At 47.8% G+C, this 20,396-nt stretch overlaps 1 protein-coding gene across 4 annotated transcripts; it reads left to right on the top strand.

Moving 5' to 3' along the window:
- The first annotated feature begins 342 nt into the window (after positions 1-342).
- Positions 343-18,176, top strand: syt16 (synaptotagmin XVI). Of its 4 annotated transcripts, none has more exons than XM_040199478.2 (7): positions 343-488; positions 9,202-9,378; positions 11,416-11,646; positions 12,510-12,724; positions 14,442-14,885; positions 14,973-15,162; positions 15,296-18,176. In XM_040199478.2, exons 1-7 carry the CDS (start codon positions 476-478, stop codon positions 15,607-15,609), a joined length of 1,584 nt encoding a protein of 527 aa, XP_040055412.2. In that variant the 5' UTR covers positions 343-475; the 3' UTR covers positions 15,610-18,176. The 4 variants fall into 4 exon arrangements, with proteins under 4 accessions (XP_040055412.2, XP_040055411.2, XP_077945325.1 ...); XM_040199477.2 differs by having other exon boundaries at positions 354-488; positions 9,133-9,378; XM_078089198.1 differs by lacking the exon at positions 343-488 and adding an exon at positions 3,374-4,057.
- The last annotated feature ends 2,220 nt before the right edge of the window (positions 18,177-20,396 follow it).

Raw genomic sequence — 20,396 nt, forward strand, 5'->3', positions numbered from 1 at the left:
TGAGAGTTGGTAGGCCTGTATAACACGCACACATAGGTGCGTTTTTGCCTCATCTGCGTCTTAAATAACATTATATATATAACTTAATTATTTATTTGTTTTTGTGGGGCAGCGCTGATGGATGAACAGTTCAAAGACCATGGGATAAATATCCTTACGGGCAAATCTCCCTTATCTTTCCGAAATTGGACGAGTCTAAGCAATTTATGTCATGGCCCTAGGACACACATCGCTAAGTGAACCTGTTTTGTTGTTTGCTTTTGGTTATTTCTCTATGAAATGGTAAAAAACAAACAGAGGCGGGAGGAACCCCGTTAAGGTTTGATCGTTCCTACAGCACCTGAAGGCGGCATCGTTCCCCGCTGTGTGTGCGGATTCCTGCGCGTCTGGAGGATGAAGAGCGGCGGGGACGCTGCTGCTGCTGCTGCTGCTGCCTCGGTTCCGCTGGCGGTTTGAGGGGGAAAAAGACGCAGCCATGGCCTCTGACAGTAAGTACGGCGGTTGCCTGCGTGGTTGATCCCCCCCCCCCCCCCCGCGTCGGGGCCGGAGGATGGAGCCGTTCTCCGGCTCTCCTCCTGCTTCTTCATGGAGTGTGACTGAGTGCGACAGGACGCGTTCAGGCCAGCTGACGATCCGTCTGCTTTTCATCCACACTGTTGACATTTCAGGGGCCTTAACGGTCTCTAATCAAACGGATATTCCTGCAGGGATCTGGGTGTGTTGTTCTACTCTCATCATGGCCACGTAGCCTGTTTGCGTGCCTCATTTTAATGATTACATATTCCGGGTTTGGATGCTTTATCCAATTCATCGCAGCGGTTATTGTACAACAGTGTAATTTAAATGTATTGGCCTATTGTGCTGTTTTATGCTACTGGCCTTCAGAGATCCGGGTTTTATTGTTATTATTATTATCATTATTATTAATATGTGATTCTGCCATGATGTGCAGCAGGGCCGGCAGTTCCCCCCTGATATCACACATAATATAAAATAATAATTATAGTGTCCATTCTTCAAGTATCATTTTTAGATACTCAAGTATTATCATAGTTGCTTCACAATATTGTCCTTCTTACTCCACAACAGCTTTCTAACCAACACGTTTATTGGTTATACGTTACTGCTTGAGATTTTACATAAAGTCGGTTTCATCGTTGTAGCTTAAACCTTCAAACGGAATATGAAGTAAATATCTCCACTTCCAGCGGCTCACAGTTTGCTTAATAATAATTTTAAAAAGAAATAGTACTTTAAACTAAGCCTATTTGGGGCCACCAAAACGCTGGCTTTAACTAAAGGTTAAAAAGTGTTTCTTTTATGTTTGATAAAATAGTAAATTAAAGAACTTTGAAAAAACATTTTTCTATCTACTCTATTCCAGTGATTTTTGTGCTCAGACGTTGTACCACCTGGATTATTAATGAAATTTTCCAGACTACAGAGAATCATTTATTCATGATTTCCTTTTCTTTTTGTTCAATGAAGTGATTTTTACCTATTTTAGTTATACAATACAATAATCAGTGTTTTTTAGATGATTTATACACAACTAATGGATTCGCCGTGTCATTGTTTTTAAATGTCAGTTCTACTCATCTTTTTATGCACAGATTTGCAATAGTTTGACAAACCGCCTGGAACGAGACTAAATGTGACGCTCTGCCAGCTCGCTGTAGCTGCATCGTTCATAAAATCCCATCAAACGCATCTCACAGGCGTAAACGTCACGAATGTTCATTCCCTGTTGTAGTTGAATGAAGTCAGCTGACGGGACGTAAACGTGGACCCAGAGTGGCGAAAGACTACTGACCCAATTCCCGAAGGTCTTTTTGGGGGAATTTGTTGCAATAGTGATGTTGAGAGTAAAGATCAAAGTATTTGACAGAGAGATCATCAATCATCTTTGTCTCACTGCCAAATGTGCCTCTCGAAGTTGGACAACGTGGAGACACGCTGACAAGGAACCGGCTGAACCAGGTAACGGCCCGGTTCTGAAGAGGAACGTTTCTGCTCCGTGTGTTGTAGCTGCATTCTGTGTGGTGACCAGCAGGGGGCGACTCCTCTGCTCCCATAGACGTCTATGAGGAAATTACTCTACTTCTCTGTAGTGACCAGCAGGGGGCGACTCCTCTGCTCCCATAGACGTCTATGAGGAAATGACTCTACTTCTCTGTAGTGACCAGCAGGGGGCGACTCCTCTGCTCCCATAGACGTCTATGAGGAAATGACTCTACTTCTCTGTAGTGACCAGCAGGGGGCGACTCCTCTGCTCCCATAGACGTCTATGAGGAAATGACTCTACTTCTCTGTAGTGACCAGCAGGGGGCGACTCCTCTGCTCCCATAGACGTCTATGAGGAAATGACTCTACTTCTCTGTAGTGACCAGCAGGGGGCGACTCCTCTGCTCCCATAGACGTCTATGAGGAAATGACTCTACTTCTCTCTTGATTTATTCCCTCAGTAAACATTGTAAACATGAGTTTATGGTCTCAGTCTCTAGTTTCAAGTCTTCTTCAACACAACATGATGTTCATTTAGTGAATTATGGTCCATTCAGAGTCAAACAGACCATGAAGCAGGGGATGCTTTAGGGCGGGGCTACACGCTGATTGACAGGTCTCTACCAGAGACGTCTCTACGTCCACCTCAGTCCATATATGGTCACTTACTGTCCACTGCTCAAAAAGAAGCCAGCAGGGCGATGGCCACTGAACTGAACGCCTCATAACATCCGTTCACACACCAATGAACGATGTTTGAGATGATCAGTCTCTCATGAACCCATCAGTGATGCCTTTAGGCCTCCACTCTGCAGGGGAAGAAGAACAACAAATCATTTCGATGATGAAAATGAATAGCGGAAGTGAACATCGTGTTTCCCACAACCTCCTCGGCCGCTCTCCTCCACCCGCGTGACGCCCGTTGTTGGGATTAGAAGCGGCGTGGAAGAGCTCCGTCACTCAGCAGGAAGCAGGCGGCTGTCTCTGGTTATTGTGTCCTATTTACACAGCGCCTTCATGTCTAATTCATGGCCCTCTGAGAGGGAGCAGCTCTCCCTTCTGGACTCGGGGCTCATGTTTATTGCAGCCGACAGGAATCCTTGTTTGTTCCTTTTGATTTGAGTTGGTGTTAAACCAGACTTCAGGTCCAGAAACTTGTTTGTTCTACCGGCTGGTTGATAAAACCACAGGAAGATTTTTCTGTTGGGAAGATATTACAATCAGAAGAGTTAAAATTACAGGGGTGGAATGTTTAAAACGTCCACTAGGGGGAGTTAGAACACCACAACCAGCTAACAGCTGTCCTGCGCCTCCATATGAAGCATCCGTTTAGTCTCCTACTCCTCCTCAAGGAGCAGAGCTTGTCCTCTCTGGAGACCCAGGAGGTAGTGCTGGACCCGCTGGAGGGAAGGCCCAGGAGAACCAGAACCAGGACATAGACGGCCAGACTCTGCTGCAGTAGAACGAGAGGTTTTCTAAAGGGACCCTGGTGAGAAAGACACTAAACCTACAGTCCACGGGGGTCGACGGAATCTGAAAGTTTGTTGTAGTAACTTTGAGTCTGTGTTGGAGGTTTTAAGAAATTGAAATGATGAAAACTATATTTTTATCAGTCCTGCGGTCAAAACTTTAATCTGTAGCGTTTGATTAACTCACCTCTTTGTCTTTTCACCAGTGTCTCTTTGACTCTTCAGCCTCTGTAAAGTCTGCTGATTTCAGCCGACAGGCGTTCCTAAAGTCCCCGTAAACCACATTAGCTTCTTAGTCGATACCCTAATTCTCAGTATGTTCTTACACATTTTGTCACTGGGAGCCACTCTTCCCATTAGGAGGCTTTCACAGAGACTTGGGGTATTTTGTCTGCTTCCTCTCGGTTGTTGTGTCTTGGTGGAGCTCAGGAAGAAGTTTGGGCCTCGCCCACAGCGGCGATTGACGAGTCCGGTTTCACACAGAGGACGAGGAGAACGAGGAGGGGAAGTTTCTCCTCTGGTTTTCAAGGGTGAGACGGCACGAAGGGAATGAGGAGGTGAAGACATGTCCGGAGAAGGAGAAGGTAAAAACGGAGGATTTGAGCTTTTATTTGACCGTTTTAATTCTGAAAACTGGAGGTGACGGTGTTGGTGATTGTGGTGGTGGTGATGGTCAAGATAATGGCGACGGTAATGCTGGTAGTGTTGGTGGTGATGATGAGGATGATGATGTTGACCTTGGTGGTGGTGGTGGTGATGATGATGGTGATGGTGGTAATGGTGGTGATGATGATGATGATGATGTTGATGGTGGTGATGATAATGAGGATGTTGATGATGTTGATGGTGGTGATGGTGATGTTGATGGTTGTGATGATGATGTTGATGGTGGTAATGGTGGTGGTGATGATGATGATGATGATGTTGATGGTGGTGATGATAATGAGGATGTTGATGAGGATGATGTGGTGATGATGTTGATGGTGCTGATGGTGATGTTGATGGTGGTGATGATGATGTTGATGGTGGTGATGATGATGGTGGTGGTGGTGATGGTGATGTTGATGATGATGGTGGTAGTAATGATGATGGTGGCTCGGTCTGTAAATATAGTGAGGAACGTCTTACTAAGAATTCCCCTGAGCACAAAGTGAACCGTACACAAGGTTTGTTTGATCCAAACCTCAACATTATTACCAAGAAATTAATATTACTAAAGCTACAAATGCAAATCAATTTTACCGATACATAAAATAAATGATCATCCTGTTAAACGTCTTTTAATCCTGAAGTCCTTTTGTACAAGATAAATTAATATATACAGCAAGAAGGTCCTGGGTTGGACTCCGTGGCCTCTCTGTGTGGAGTCTGCATGTTCTCCCCGTGTCTGCGTGGGTTCTCTCCGGGTTCTCCGGCTTCCTCCCACAGTCCAAAGACATGCTCTGGGGATCAGGTTGATTGGGGACTTTAAATTGCCCGTAGATGTGTGGATGTGAGTGTGAATGGTTGTGTGTCTCTGTGTAGCCCTGCGATTGGCTGGCGACCAATCCAGGATGAACCCTGTCTATCGCCCGAAGTTGGCTGCGATGGACTCCAGCCCCCCGCGACCCTGTGTGCAGGATAAGCGGTTTGACAATGGATGGATGACTAAGTTTTACTGCCTGACGTGCAGCTTGTGACCAGCAGGTGGCGCCTCAGCATCAGTATGGGAAGCTTTGTTTTCTCACTCTGATGATCCATATTTTTACATTCTAGTTGTTTAAACGGTTCTTAACAAATCTTTAATGTCAGAAAGTCATAGTTTGTGTTTTAAAGACAACGTTCAGAGCGAGTAAAAATAATCACCACAGACTAATTGAAGAAAATGAGCTTGTTCAGATTGTTGTTTTGGATGCTGTCGCCGTTATAAAATGATTCCTCAAATTGATAAAATAACTATGCAAATAAGCATCATTATCTACAGCTTAACAATGAGTTTTATAATGAAAAATATAGAGAATATGACACACATTTTTTTTGTAAGGGAGAATTTGTATAAATAATACTTATGATAAGAATAATGACCATTATATTAATTGTAATAATGAGACTTATCATGATACTCACTTATTATCAGTATTAAAATAGGAAAAATGATATATATTTAATATATTTCACTTTGCACTGGTGCTGCGATTCCCCTGTACACTATTATTTAATGATATCTGGTCTTTAATCCAACTATTTGCACCTTGTTTGCTGAATCACCAACATGGAGGAAGCGCTCTGCTCTCTGAGAGTCTCTCTGTGAGCGCAGCGTGGGCCGACTTCAACGGTTCAGGGCGCTCGCTCGATGTCTCGCTTTCTACTCCGAGCTTCTCTCCTCTCGAGTCCTTCTTCCCATTCCTCGTCCCTGCATCTCAACCCTGAGGTGGCGTCGCCGTGCTCTCGGCCAATCAGGACGCCCGGCCTGGCGGCGCCATGGTAACGTGAGGCCTTCTTACACGTGGGTGGAAAAAGGCAGACTCATTATGCCCTAATTGAGCTACTGGGCTGTTTCCAGGGAAACTATGTTTTTCAGGTGTGTGTGTGTATGTGTGTGTGTGTGTATGTGTGTGAGTGTGTGTGTGAGTGTGTGTGTGTGAGCGAGCATCTGCCTGGCGGTCAGCAGGTTTGAGTCAGATCGGAAAAAAAATGTGCTGATCTTTCATGATCTGACTTCCAGTGCAACAACAACAACAACAACAACAACAACAACAACAGCAACAACAGCATCACTCTAGTAGTCGGTGTAAAATGTGTTTTATCGATGGAGCACTGCATCGGCTCGGATCGGCTCGGATGGACGCGGACGTCTCCTGATGCCCTGGACTGCGTTTAGGAGGTGGACGTTGTCACGGTGACGTCACCCACTGGTTTGTGGACCGATGATTGGAAGCACCGCTTGACTTCAACGGCGTCAACCGGTGAACAGGAGGTGACCATATTTGGACTGAGGAGGATGTACAGACGCCGTATGTCTCTGGTAGAAACCCGTCCATCAGCATGAAGCCCCGCCCCTAAAGCATCCCCCGCTTCATGGTCCGTTTGACTCGTAACAAGTAATAAGGACACACGTCCCAATACCCGCATTAGTGAGCGACCCCACACAAACTGAAAGAAGCAGCAGGCGCTCCACTTTTTATTCATCACTAGAGAAAAGACGAGCGCGGTGACAACGAGGCCGCCGCCCGCCGCGTCGTCTCCTCCTCGCAGTCAGCAGCTGCATGCTGGCGTTGTTTTTCTTGTTTATGCATTCACACACACAAACAACCGGATTAGCGGGTCTGAGAGGCTCCCCTCCGGCTCTCTGAGCGGCGTCATTAGCTCGATCTGAGGGCCCCTCGTGGACCTCGGTGTCAACCCGCCTCCTCAACCCTCGTTTCTACGTTTGTTGTCTATAATCCGACCGTGACGCGTCAGACACTTTGTCAACACTCGTCTGAGCTTGTCCTTGTTTTACTGAAGCCCAGAAGGGACAAACTGTTTATAAGAAGCAGAAGAGTCGTTGGGGTTTGTGGCCTCCAGTTCGCCATCTATATGGACTGGGGTGGACAATTGGATCAATCAGCGTGTAGCCCCGCCCTAAAGCGTCCCCTGCTTCATGGTCTCTTTGACTCTGAATGGACCATAATTCACTAAATGAACATCACGTTGTGTTGAAGAAGACTTGAAACTAGAGACTGAGACATAAACTCATGTTTACAATGTTTACTGAGGGAATAAATCCAGAGAGAAGTAGAGTCATTTCCTCATAGACGTCTATGGGAGCAGAGGAGTCGCCCCCTGCTGGTCACTACAGAGAAGTAGAGTCATTTCCTCATAGACGTCTATGGGAGCAGAGGAGTCGCCCCCTGCTGGTCACTACAGAGAAGTAGAGTCATTTCCTCATAGACGTCTATGGGAGCAGAGGAGTCGCCCCCTGCTGGTCACTACAGAGAAGTAGAGTCATTTCCTCATAGACGTCTATGGGAGCAGAGGAGTCGCCCCCTGCTGGTCACTACAGAGAATGCAGCTGTTGGCATTAATTAAATGTCGAAATCGTATTATTATTAATACGATTTTAACAATAATTATAAATATATAAATTTAAATTTAAATTACATTTTTTCTTTGTATGAGGATGATAATCTAATAGAAATCTAATATAGTTACAATGCGATGAAAACATATTTTGACATAATGTGGACAAAACAAGCTATTTGAAGATGTGATGTTGTTTGTGTGGAATGTCTGTGCCGCGTGTTAGAGGGGTGTGTGTGTGTGTGTGTGTGTGTGTGTGTGTGTGTATGTGTGTGTGTGTGTGTGTGTGTGTGTGTGTGTGTGAGTGTGTGCGCAGCAGGTGTGAGGCCAGACTTTGACCCGGGGTTCCTTCCTGTCCATCTGGATGTGGACAGTAGGAGACTTTCTGGGTCTGCAACACTGAGCTCAGTGTGTCTGTGACCGGCGGAGCAGCTGAGAGGGGAAGCTCCGCTTTACGACGGCCCCCAAACACACCGCCCAGACATCTACTGTCACTCCGAGTTCATTTAAATGTACACTTTTCCAAGCCCAAAAATACTAGAAAAAACGTGCATGTTGAGTCGACTAACATCTGTACGATTATGCCGATTGATCGAGAAGTTTCAAGTTCAAAAGATCTCTGTTTAATTAAATTTAGATACTTATTTTATCACATTTCATCACGCTAAGAGATGCACACGCTGCCGATATGGACACAACTGAGTACTTCTTTCACCACCAATTCGATTGCTGGTGCCTGTTTGTGAACGGATTAAACCAGCTGTTTCTACTCATTGCACACCGTTGTGAGTGGATGTTTTTGACGAGGTGCACGTGAAGAGAGAGAGAGAAATAAATAGAACATATAATAGTACTACACCCTCACACACACACACACATCTTCACACCACCACGCACACGCACACACGCCTGCGGCGTTGAGTTCTTCTCTTGGCTCGCAGCAGGACTGTGCACTCCTCTCCGCTTGCTCCCATTGATTCTCTGATACGTTACCGTGGAAACGGGAGTCTGTTGCCCCCCCCAGCCTCCTCCTCGGGATCATCGGTTTCTATTCATCGCTGTTGCGTCTCAGCCGCCTCGTCGCTCCCGCTCTTCTCTTTAGTTTGTCTCTCCCTCCTCTGTTTTTTCTTTGTTTTGCGTCCGAATAAAACCATGTTGTTTTGCGCAGACTTTTTGCCTTGAAGGAAACCAAACCGCTCGCATAAAAAAAAACGCCGTAGCAACACCGAGCTCAGCGCGGTCAGCTGACTAGCTTACTGTGCTCCTTGGTCTTATGAATAAAGCAGATAAATATCTCGTGACGTCTCTATATGCTCTTTATTTATCTAAGTTTATATTCCAGCAACTCGAGTGCTCATCCGCCTTCCACGTCCACTTCACCGGTTTCTAAAGAACAACCTGGCGACGGCCTCCGTCCAGGACGCACCCTGCTGATCAGAGCTTATAAATTATTATATTATTATAAAAAAATGTTTAGGTAAAATGTTAGCACCTGTGTGCTCTTGAGCAAGGCACCGAGGCTTGCCCGAATACTAAAGTGTCACCTGTTGTGTCTGTGTGCATCACATGTACCATGCGTACTGTGTGTGTGTGTGCGTGTGTGCGTGTGCGTGTGCAGACTGCCTGTTTGTGTGGTCTGATCAGTGTGTCATTGTGTGTCCCCTCCCCCTCTCCCTCCTCCTGCCAGTCCCCCCGGAGGCCATCGGCTTCCTGTCGGCGGTGGGCGTCTTCATCGTGGCGCTGGCCGTCCTCTTCCTCTTCATCAACAAGAAGCTGTGTTTCTCGCGCGTGGGGGGGCTGCCCTGCCTGGAGCACCGCCACGCCCACCGGAAGAAGACGCGCCAGGGCCTCCGCCAGGGGCTGGGTGAGGGTTCGAACGCGCGTGCCAACAACCACTAAGGTTTCTTCCTCCGCTGGAGAGTGCGAGTCGTGTGCTATGAGTTAATAATGCCGTCATCGCGTTGCTCATGTGTTTCATTCTAGTTCGTTACATCAGCTCCTTCGTCTCGCTAAAACATCTAGTTTCTCTTCACACCGCCTGAAGACACATTTTGACTTTTAGTCAAACAGAAACAGCTTTTAGGAGCGTGTGTGGATCATTATGAAGGACGGAGCTCTCTGCTCTGTGACGTCTGTGCAGTGTCTCCAGTAGATGAAGTGACGAAAAAAGACATAATAATAAGATTCTGCGGTATAAATGTTCCTTTGAGATGTGTGCGCCTCCATCTTCTCCCCCTCTGTCTCGCTCATGAACACACTAAGATTTATTCCTATAACGTTTGCCGTCAAGGTTCCACCTTTAAGGTCACCTGGAACGTCCTCCTTCGTGCTTCATGACACCTTTTAAACTCCTCAGTCACAGAAAGAGTTTGCGTTTGTGGAGGCGAGTGTGTGTTTACGAGGGAACGAGTCGAGTGAGTCAGCAGCCACCAGGCTCACCATGAAAATATTAACGTTACAAGGACCTTGCAGAAGAATTCACGGGAGAATAAAAGGAGACAAAGGGCGAAAAGGCCACTCAGTTCCTCCATTTCCTTCTCCTCGCGCCTCCCTCTGACTTTCTTTTCTTTCCTCCCACTTGACAAACACCGTGAGCAGCCTGAGCAAAGGTTGTGAAACAGTTTAGCATGTTGCATTTAACTTGACTCCCTGCGCGTAGTCACTGTTCATCTGACACCTTCCATCCCACTCAGCCAGCTCCTGTTGTCACACCCAATCTTGACAAATATGACGTGTCAAAATAGGCCTTTTTTTTTTTTACCACTTTAATGATCCTTTGGCTAAGCCCCGCCCCCCCCCCCTCGCTGCCGCGCCGTCAGAGCTGCGTTACCACGGAGTCCACGTTGTCACATGTTGAGAAGACATGATGTAGACAGCGTGTAGGAGTCTCACCTGCGGTGGGCGGAGTCTCGCCCCGCGGTAGGCGGTGTCTAACCTGAAGTGGGCGGAGTCTCATCCACAGCAGGTGAAGCCTCACCTGCAGTAGGCGGAGTTTCTGCCACTTCCAGTCGGTCTCGTGGACAAAGAGCACATCCTGTTGCAACTCAGAGGGGAAAAGTAGCAGGTCGGTGGCTGTTCACTTACTCACCTTATGGCTTTTACTAGTAGTACCTTCACTGCGCGGTGTTGATGTACTTTTATACAAAGTAGAACAGAAAACTGCCACGTACAAATACTTTTACTGCAGAGTAGAGCATCTGAAAACTTCTTCACCACTCGACTCGAGAACGCAATGATTGCGGGGACACGTTACGTCACTATTTACTGTGATAGATGTGTATATTTATACTACTAAGGTACAACCTTTTTAGTCAATGGGACCGAATTGTTCATACTTCTTTGTATCCAAGCACATTTGAGTGTGTGTGTGTGTGTGTCTTTGTCCGTGTGCGTGCGTGTGTGTATTTGTGAGCCATGTTGCTCCGCCTGTGAATCGCCTCAGAGGACGCAAAGTTAACGGAGCGATCTGCCCAGCGGCGTTTCCGGGCCTCAGCCGGGTAACCACGGCGACTACTCAGATGCAGGCGAGACAGGCGGCACCAAACCCTCGTTGGGATCATTCTGGTCCGTAGGTAACAGACAGCTTGTGATGACGTCGTCATGGTGACGTCACCTGTTGGTTTGTGAATGTTTTGAAACCCCCCCGCCATCTTGGATTTCGGCCGTCGCCATCTTGGTTTCAAGATTTGCAACCAGTAAACAGGAAGTGACCAAAAGACAAATCTGAAACAACCTCCGGTTTCCTCCTCTTCTCTCCTCCTCGTTTCCTCCACTCCTCTCATTCTTCCTTTCCTGTTTCCTCCTCTCCTTCGCCCTCATTTCCTCCTCTCAGCAGCCTCTCCTCCTCCTCCTCCTCCTCCTCCTCACCCCCCCGTGTCTCCCTCTGCTCATCTCCCCTCAGTGAGCAGCTACGGTGACGAAGACGAAGACGGCGGTGGCGTCTCGTCCTCCGGCAGCGAGGAGGAGGTCCTAAAGCAGTTTGAGATCTCCGTGTCGCGGTCGCAGAGCTTCCGCACCTCGACGGCGGCGAACCTCATCGAGCTGCAGGCGCAGACGGCGCTCGGCCGCCGGCACAAGTTCAGCCGTCTGTCGGACCAGGAGGAAGGAAGCACGGAGCCGTCGGACTGCGAAGGTTAACCACGACGCAGACGAATATATATATATATATATATATAATCCAAGAACAATCATTTGTAGATGGACGGTTGGACATGAAGATGTGTTGGTTTTCGGTAGATTGTCCTTGTAGCTCGTAGCCAGCAGCTAACTTGCTAACCAACTCTAGCATCCTGTTAGCTATTGCCCCGGCGAGCAAAAAAACAAAAAGTTAAACCTGGATTTGTGTTGACAATGTTTGCTCGGAGTCCCTGCGTCGCAACACAACACACGCCGATGACTCGCCTCGGCCCGTTGCCGTGGTCGACGCCGCGCGCAGCCGGCGGTGTGACAGTCAGGCCGACCTTAACGACGGCGGAGGGGAGATAAGTGCCATTGATTGGTCGGAGGCACGGCCTGTTCCCCCAGTGTGTCTGCCTAAGAGACGGGCCGAGGGTTAACGGACTGCGCCCTGCCGCCTCCGTGAGGCATAATGTAACCACATAGTAACAGTTTGTTTGATTTGCGTTCATTAATTGGATTACTTGAAACAGATCAATCACGGCCATCAGCCAAAAGTCTTTCCTGTTTAAATATTAAACAGGAATCTACATTCACAAAACTTCCACAAGGGTTTCCGATGTTGGAAATAGAGGCTCAATGTTCTCACACGAGTCAATCCTGTCTTCATATTTGCAGCTTCAGTTCAGAATTGAATGTGTTCAAAGACCTTCGCTGAGATCAGTCAGAAGAAACTTAAACGTTTAAAAGAAACGACCATTTGGATCTGTAGCCACCGGCGTCGGTTACAGCCGAACAACGAAGCCGCCGTACACACTGAACCGATGAGGTCTCAGATTTAAAGTCTGACCTTCCTCCCGCGTTGTCGTCCCCCTGCAGAGATGGCGGCTCAGGGCCACCAGGGCGGCTTCAAGGACCCGCTCACCGCCGCCTTAGAGGAGAGCGAGTGGGCGGCGCCGGCCGCTCTCGAGGCGGCGGGCGCCAGTGACGGGCCCGCCCAGGGCGCCAACCGGCAGGCCGCGGACGGCAGCGAGGAGATGGAGAATGGCGGCGGAAGTGCCGCCGTGGGATGCTCCCCCGCCTGGAGCCCCGAGGTACTGCAGACACGCCGACCGACTCGCTGCGGCGGTTCGGTCGTCGCCATGACGGCTTTCTTACACCGGCGACCATTAAGAGGAGACGAAGTCTGCATTCAAACTTCACATTTCAGTGTCCGTCTTTACTTTTCATTCATTCCAGGTGCATTGTTTCCTTTTTCTTTGGGTTTTGCCGCAAATCACATATGTCAAACTCGCCGGATACGGTTTTACATGGATTCGTTTCGCACCCCCCCCTCTGTCGGCCGTACCGTCCGCGCCACCTCAAGTATCTGAATCAAAGCCGATCTCATTGGTCAACTGCGAAGTGTAATCGAGGCGTGAAAATATTCCCATTATCAGCGATGGGCTGCAACGTGAGGAGGGTCCTCACGTTGCAGCCCATCGCTGAAGGACACTTCAGGGCCTTTGAGAAGACCTTCCTCCAGATTTTATTTCTATTCTACAAATCTTATGAAAATCCCAACAAGGTTTAACAATTTCCCTCCAAAAATAAATAAAAAGACATGCCAGGGATTACCATACGGGGTCCGTGAGCCCACCGCAGCCCTGCTGTTACCCATGATGCTTGGCAGCGCCATCATCATCGTCGTCCTCGTCATCGTCCTCATCGTCACTTTGCCACGTTCTCCTCTCAGGTTCATCCTCGAAGAAACAAACCAAACGCCGTCTCCAGGTTTTGTATAAATAGTCGATATTTCCTTTCACTCTGGGCGCCACGTTGGCTGACAAACAGAAGCTCATGAATAATGACTGTGTGTGTGTGTGTGTGTGTGTGTGTGTGTGTGTGTGCGTGTGTGTGCGTGTGTGTGTGTGTGTGTGTGTGTGTGTGTGTGTATTAATAGGTGTGTACATCAAGCGGGAGAGCTGAGATGTGGAATCAAACATTCAGCGCTCACACTTTGGAATTGGGAGCAATTTGTGCAGCAAACACCTCCCACACACACACACACACACACACACACACACACATTGACATCTAGAAATGCTTCAGAAATAGAGGACGGGTTTTGGATTAAAAACACAACAGAAACAAATCCCCCAAATATATGATTTTATAAAACAGAATAACAGATGCAATGAAAAGGCAGATAATAAAAGTAATAAAAACAGCAGGGAGACTTCGGACATTTTCAACAAACATTTTTCTTATAAAAAAAAAGAAAGTAGCGCAAAGGTCAAATGATTTACAGCCCTATTTTAAATCCGCTGAACAACAGAAATGTCTTTGGGTTCACTTGGAGTTGCTTGGTGGAGAAGCAGAGACTGGATCCGTGGTTCAGATGATGAGATCACCGCCGTGCTCGGGGGAATCAGCGCCCGAGTACGACGTCTTCTCCAACCGCATCTCCGATGATTGTGTGTTGAATTATAAATAAACCTGAGATCGACCTCTGAGCCTCCTTCAGAATAAATCATCTCGTTCTCTCTCCCATTCAGAACCCTTCCCCTTCAAACGCCCCTCCAGCACACTCTGTGCTCACGTTCATATTCTAGAGGAGGTGGTTGTTTGTTTTCTGCTGGAAAGACGGATCTAAAGTCGACTCGGGGGTCATGATTTCCAGTTGAGCGTCGGGTTTGTGTGGCGGATTAGCTTAGCTAAAATGTGCAGTAGCATCACCTGTGAAGCTCAACATGAATGAAAGTATGAAAACATTATAAATAAGCTTGATGTCTTCCGTCCTCCCCCCTCCTCCCCCTCGCCCTCCCCCAGCCAGACCAGCCTCAGCCAGCGAGCTCTTCCCCCCGCCTCCCCATCTCCACCTGCGGGGACCTGGTCCTGTCCCTGGAGTACCGGCCCGACGCGGAGAAGCTGCTGGTCTCGGTGATCGCGGCGCGGGACGTCCCCGACAAAGCCCGCAGCGGCATGGACTCCTGGCAGGTGCACATGGTGCTGCTGCCCGCCAAGAAGCAGCGGCACCGCACGCTGGTGCAGAAGGGCTCGCTGCCGCACTTCAACGAGACCTTCCGCTTCTCGCGCCTGGAGCCGGCCGAGCTGCAGGCGTCGGCCGTCCGGTTCAGGCTCTACGCGCTCGGGGCGTCCCGCATGTCCCGCGAGAGGATGATGGGCGAGAAGGTGCTGCGCCTGGGCGGGCTGGACCCGGAGGGGGGGACGATGGAGACCACGCTGGTGCTGGAGCCTCGCAGCAACCTCAAGGTGAGGCGCGTCCCTTCTCTGCGCCGCAGGCCCCTCCCCCCCCCCCTCCTCGCCGCTCACGGCCTTTGTGTCCCTTCATGTCCCCAGAGCTTGGACTCCCAGCTGAGCCTGTCCGCCGTGTCTCAGAGCGACAGCGCCTCGTCCACTCAGTCTCTGACCCACGGCGGCGTCCCCGAGCTGCTGGTGGGCCTCACCTACAACGCCACCACGGGGCGCATGTCTGTGGAGCTCATCAAGGGGAGCCACTTCAGGAACCTGGCCGTCAACAGGCCGCCAGGTCCGCCCGCCTTATGACTCGTGACAACATGTCTGTCACAAGTCTGTGTGTCAAACCATTCACGGAGACACGTCTCGTGACGTAGACGTCCACATCAAAGTTTACATTGGATGTTTTTTCACCCCCCCTCTAGACACCTACGGGCGCCTGACCCTGCTGAACTCGGTGGGTCAGGAGATCTCGCGCTGTAAGACGTCGGTGCGCCGCGGCCAGCCCAACCCCGTCTACAAGGAGACCTTCGTCTTCCAGGTGGCGCTGTTCCAGCTGTCGGACGTCACGCTGCTGGTCTCCGTCTACAACCGGCGCAGCCTGAAGCGCAAGGAGACGGTGGGCTGGATCGCCATGGGCCAGAACAGCAGCGGCGAGGAGGAGCAGCTCCACTGGCAGGACATGAAGGACAGCCGAGGACAGCAGGTCTGCCGCTGGCACGTCCTGCTGGAGGCCTGAGAGTGTTTCTTCTTTTAGGCCGGAGGTCGGATGCGAGAGGAACGAATTCATGCGAACAACATTTTGATAAAAGTGTATTTGAAGGCTTCATGCAGGAACTGGTCTTTGCAGAAGATGCTTCTTTTCTACCGGCGGGCCAATCAATGGCGTTCTGAACCAATGGAGACATCCTGAAAATATTATATGGTCGCGTCTTCTTTAGAAAACAAACTAAACTTCAAACATAATAATCAGTGAGTCACTGAGGAAACAAAACGGTGTGTTTACACGTAGCAGACATTTATTTATTACTTTATTATCCCCACTATTAACACTCTATTGATTGATCCCAATGAGCATTTTTCAAATTAAGTCAATTCATCTCACAAGCACAAACAAATTGACAAAAAATGCATTGATTTGACTTGTGGTTGGTGGTTATTATCTTGTGAACACGGTTCGTACAGGAAGTGGACCTTGAGTTGTAAAAGTTAAAAACACATTTGACATTTTAGTAGAAATATCTGGCAAATAAAGGTGTTGCAGACCATAAACGTCTGATCTGATGATGGAAACTTAAGAAACACTCATTCACATTCTTGTGTTTGCTGCTCCGGCGGCTCTGAATATCTCTCTCCAGTAACAACGTGCGATTAATTACCTGGAAGTTTTTACGCTGTTGGAAGCTCTCAGAGGTTTGAGCTTGTTTCTTTGTTAAAATCCCAAGAAATCCGCTTGTATGTGGTCGACATCGTCATTAAACAGACCCCCACGGGGCGCACGGTCAAAAAGTGTGTGAGGACAATGAAGACTGACGAAGGTAAACATAAACATTCATTTGTTAATTTATGTACAAAATGAAAGAAGAAAAACCCATAAAAACAAAGTATATGAAGGTTTAAATGTTTATTGACCTCTGAAATGATTGAAAATAGTTAGTTTTGCACCACCTTCATTAACATCTCCTTCAAACCATAAAGACACAGAACTAGTTTCCATTCATCAATAATCTTCATCCTTCATAACTCTTCATAACTTAATGACGTGTCGAAGCAGATGTTTAAGCCAAAACTCGCAGATTAACATGAATGACCCTCGACATCAGAACAACCTCACAATGATTTATTTGTGTATTTGTTTAAAGAAACTGAGGGGAATGAGCTGTGGAAAAGCACATGTCCACGGATGCATCCTACATGTGTTTAATGCAGGGAACAAGCTGTAAAATGCTGACTGGCTTGTGTTTAAACTAAAAAAACATGAATGGAATGTGCCCCAAAGGCCGAGTGATTTCATTTCATTTAGATTATTTGGGTGCGTGAAAACGGGATTCAAGCTAATCCAAAAAGCCGAGGCTAGCTACAGTTAGCTCTTGTTTCGTTAGCTTGTTTGTGTACTTGTTAAACATTAGCATGTGAGTTGCAGCCATCGGACCTCCGGCTTTAGCTACTGTTGGACAATAATCTGACAATAATTCTTTGTTAGAAGCTAAAAACCGTTTTTTCCTGTTTGTACAGCGTTCAGCTGTACTAATTAATACTGAAAAATGGAGCGTGTGTTAATTCAACACACAGCTCAAAAGGTTTTAAATGAACAAACTCCAGTTTTGCTGTGTTCGGGGAATCTGTCTTTAAATAATCACCTCATGCTCGTTTTATTATTGGTTTTGTGAAATAGAAAAATCAGAGAGGACATTCCTGCTACGTTTTTATATGAGCACTCGCATTCTGCAGGCTTCCTCCATGTGAGCGTGAAAAGTTAACTCCAAGACCTTTCTGCACAATGAAACATTTTATGCATGTCAAGTTGTTGTACAGAGTCTATAATATCATTATATGTTTTATAAATTGTAGACATTTGATGTCCTTATTATTCTATTTGTATTTACACGTGTGCATGCTCAGTTTAAGACCCATGGTTGTATTTACAGATGTGATGCCGTTGTGATACTCTGATGAAGAAGTGCCTGTAACATTTTTGAGAAAAACAACAATAACAACAACAGATGATCCAAATTAGCATGAACCCTTCTCGTTGTTCCCTGTGAATGCTGCATGCATGGAAGGTGGCTGCAGGCCCTGAGGTCGAGGCCTGGACCAGGAGCTAGGTCCAAGTCAGACCAGATTCAGTCTGGGTTCAAGTCCACGGGCCTGTGGAACCTGTAACTGTTCTACGGAGGACAACACTGAGCGAGTCTGAGACATCCTGCAGAGATTCTGGTGTAGTCTGGACTCTAGTCGGGCCTGGTCTGATCTGGTCTTGTCCAGTCCAGTCTATTATAACCTAGTCTATTCTGGTCTGGTCGATCCCTATCTGGTTCGGTCCAGTCAGACTACCATACACTAGTCTGGTCTGGTCTGGTCCCGTCTAGTCATGTCTAGTCTACTCGTCTGGTCCTTTCTGGTCCGGTCCGGTCTAGTCTTGTCTAATCTACTGGTCTGGTCTGGTCCGGTCCGGTCTAGTCTTGTCTAATCTACTGGTCCGGGTCAAGCATGCTGAGCCGCCGCAGCCCCCAGAAAGCACATTTTGTACCAAGTTCTGTCGTTGCCAATAAAGCCCAGGAGCTCCCCACTGAGGGGACGTCTGTCCTCCATCTGTCTTCTTGGGTCTCCGTCCCGCTCACATGTCTTCATTCTGAGAATGAGGCCTTTTCTAAACGGTAGCTAATAAAAACAACAGAAACCCAGTTCATCGCGCTGTGATTGGTTTCCAGTTTCACTTTGGAAATCTCACAGAGTGGATTACAGAGTGTGTGTATGTGTGTGTGTGTGTGTGTGTGTGTGTGTGTGTATGTGTGTGTGTGTGTGTGTGTGTGTGTGTGGGGGGGAGGGGGGGGGGGAGGGGGGGGGTTAATCTTTGACAGCAGATGCTTGTTTTTGTTGTGTTGCTCTTTATTAGCTGAGTAGCCTCTTCAAGCTTTGTTCTTTCTCAAAAGTAATAGTAATGATGTCAGACATTCAATTCTCAATATATTATTGGAAAAATTACAAAAGACATTTCATAGATTTTATAGACATTTTCTGATAAAAAAAAGTGACAAATAAATTGTTAATCCATTATTTATTAGTCATTGACAACATTGTGAAAACTGAACACGGTGATAAAAGCAAGACAGGGAAACAGAGCGATTGGTTTATTGTCTCCATGTTTATTATATTTATCTTTAAGTGTTTAAGCAAACAAGAATTTGATATAACTCACAGAAAGAGAGCGGAATGAATGTAAATATAATGAGAAAACAAGATTTGAGACATTGAGATTATCGGTCTTCAACCTAGTAGCAAAAAAACTGTGTACAGTCCTTGTGTACAAATACACAACAGATGATGTTTCACACGTGGAGACGGACAGTTCTCACGCACACACGCGCGCGCGCCTCGGCATTGAGGAGTGACGCGCACTCTGGTCTCCTAGCGACAGGAAACATCTGCCTGCGCGCGCCGGGCAGCGGGAGCGCGTCGTCTCGTGTCGCCGTGCGCGGGGATGTTTTAGGAGGCTGGAGAGCAGCGAGCGTCTCACCGGAGGAGCTGGAGCCGCCTGTCTGTCCTCCTGCCGTCCTCCTGTCTGTCCTCCTGTCTGTCCTCCTGCCCGTCCTCCTGTCTGTCCTCCTGCCTGTCCTCCTGTCTGTCCTCCTGCCCGTCCTCCTGCCCGTCCTCCTGTCTCTCCTCCTGCCCGTCCTCCTGTCTCTCCTCCTGCCCGTCCTCCTGTCTCTCCTCCTGCCCGTCCTCCTGTCTCTCCTCCTGCCCGTCCTCCTGTCTCTCCTCCTGCCCGTCCTCCTGTCTCTCCTCCTGCTCCGGCCCCGGACTTCGGGCCGAGCCGCGGGTCGCTGGTCGCTGTGGATGTGCGCGGATCGAAGCCCCGGAGGACCGAAGCCCCGGAGGACCGAAGCCCCGGAGGACCGAAGCGGAGCGGGACGCTCCCCGGTGGACGGTGGTCGGTGATCCGCTGCAGCCGGACGCGATCGTTTGAAGGTGAGAAGCTTTCAGGACGTTTCTGCACTTTGGGACGTGAGGAGTTTGTTTGTGCAGCAGATTTTAGAACAGTAGAAAACAACTAAACGAGCATCTAATGAAATCCACCTGGAGTAAATATATCCGTGATAATACGTGGATTTTATGTTTTTAAACAATATTTAACTTAAAAATAGCTTTCAAATGAAAATCGTTGTACTCCAAATCCGATTTGTTCTGGTAAAGTGAAGGATTACGTGTTCCTATGGGATGATCATATTATCATTATAATCCTAATAAAAGAATGCATTTTATAAACAATCACCACAAAGCTGAAAACAAGGCGGAGAAGTTGTTGTTGTTTTGCTGTTTTGCAAAAGTTACATTGCAGTTTATGAACAGTTCCCTTAATCTGAATGAGGATACGTGTGGTGTGGAGGGAGAGTCTGCTTTTAGTGGAAGGGTTAAAAAATATGTGTAACAAGGGCTGCATACACACACACACACACACACACACACACACACACACACACACACACTTCCCACGCAGCCTCTCTCTCATGTTTCCATCATTCTCCCACAGATTCAATATTTGGGCCTCGTGCTAAAGAAACGGTGTGAGTCACAGCAGCAGTTTCAGGAGAGCCGATAAAGCTTCTCACTGCTGTTTGTGGTTGATTTGTGGTATTTGAAATACTACACACACACACACACACACACACACACACACTCTTATCTCTCCTCCTCCTCCTTCTGGAATTTAAACGAGCTTCCAAAGGCAGCAGATTTTCTGAATATACGCTCTGTAAATATTATGCAAAGATATGACAAACATTAAGGGGCAAATCAGGTAGAGCT

The sequence above is a fragment of the Gasterosteus aculeatus genome, chromosome 15 (assembly GCF_964276395.1).
Source record: "Gasterosteus aculeatus chromosome 15, fGasAcu3.hap1.1, whole genome shotgun sequence".
NCBI lineage: Eukaryota > Metazoa > Chordata > Actinopteri > Perciformes > Gasterosteidae > Gasterosteus > Gasterosteus aculeatus.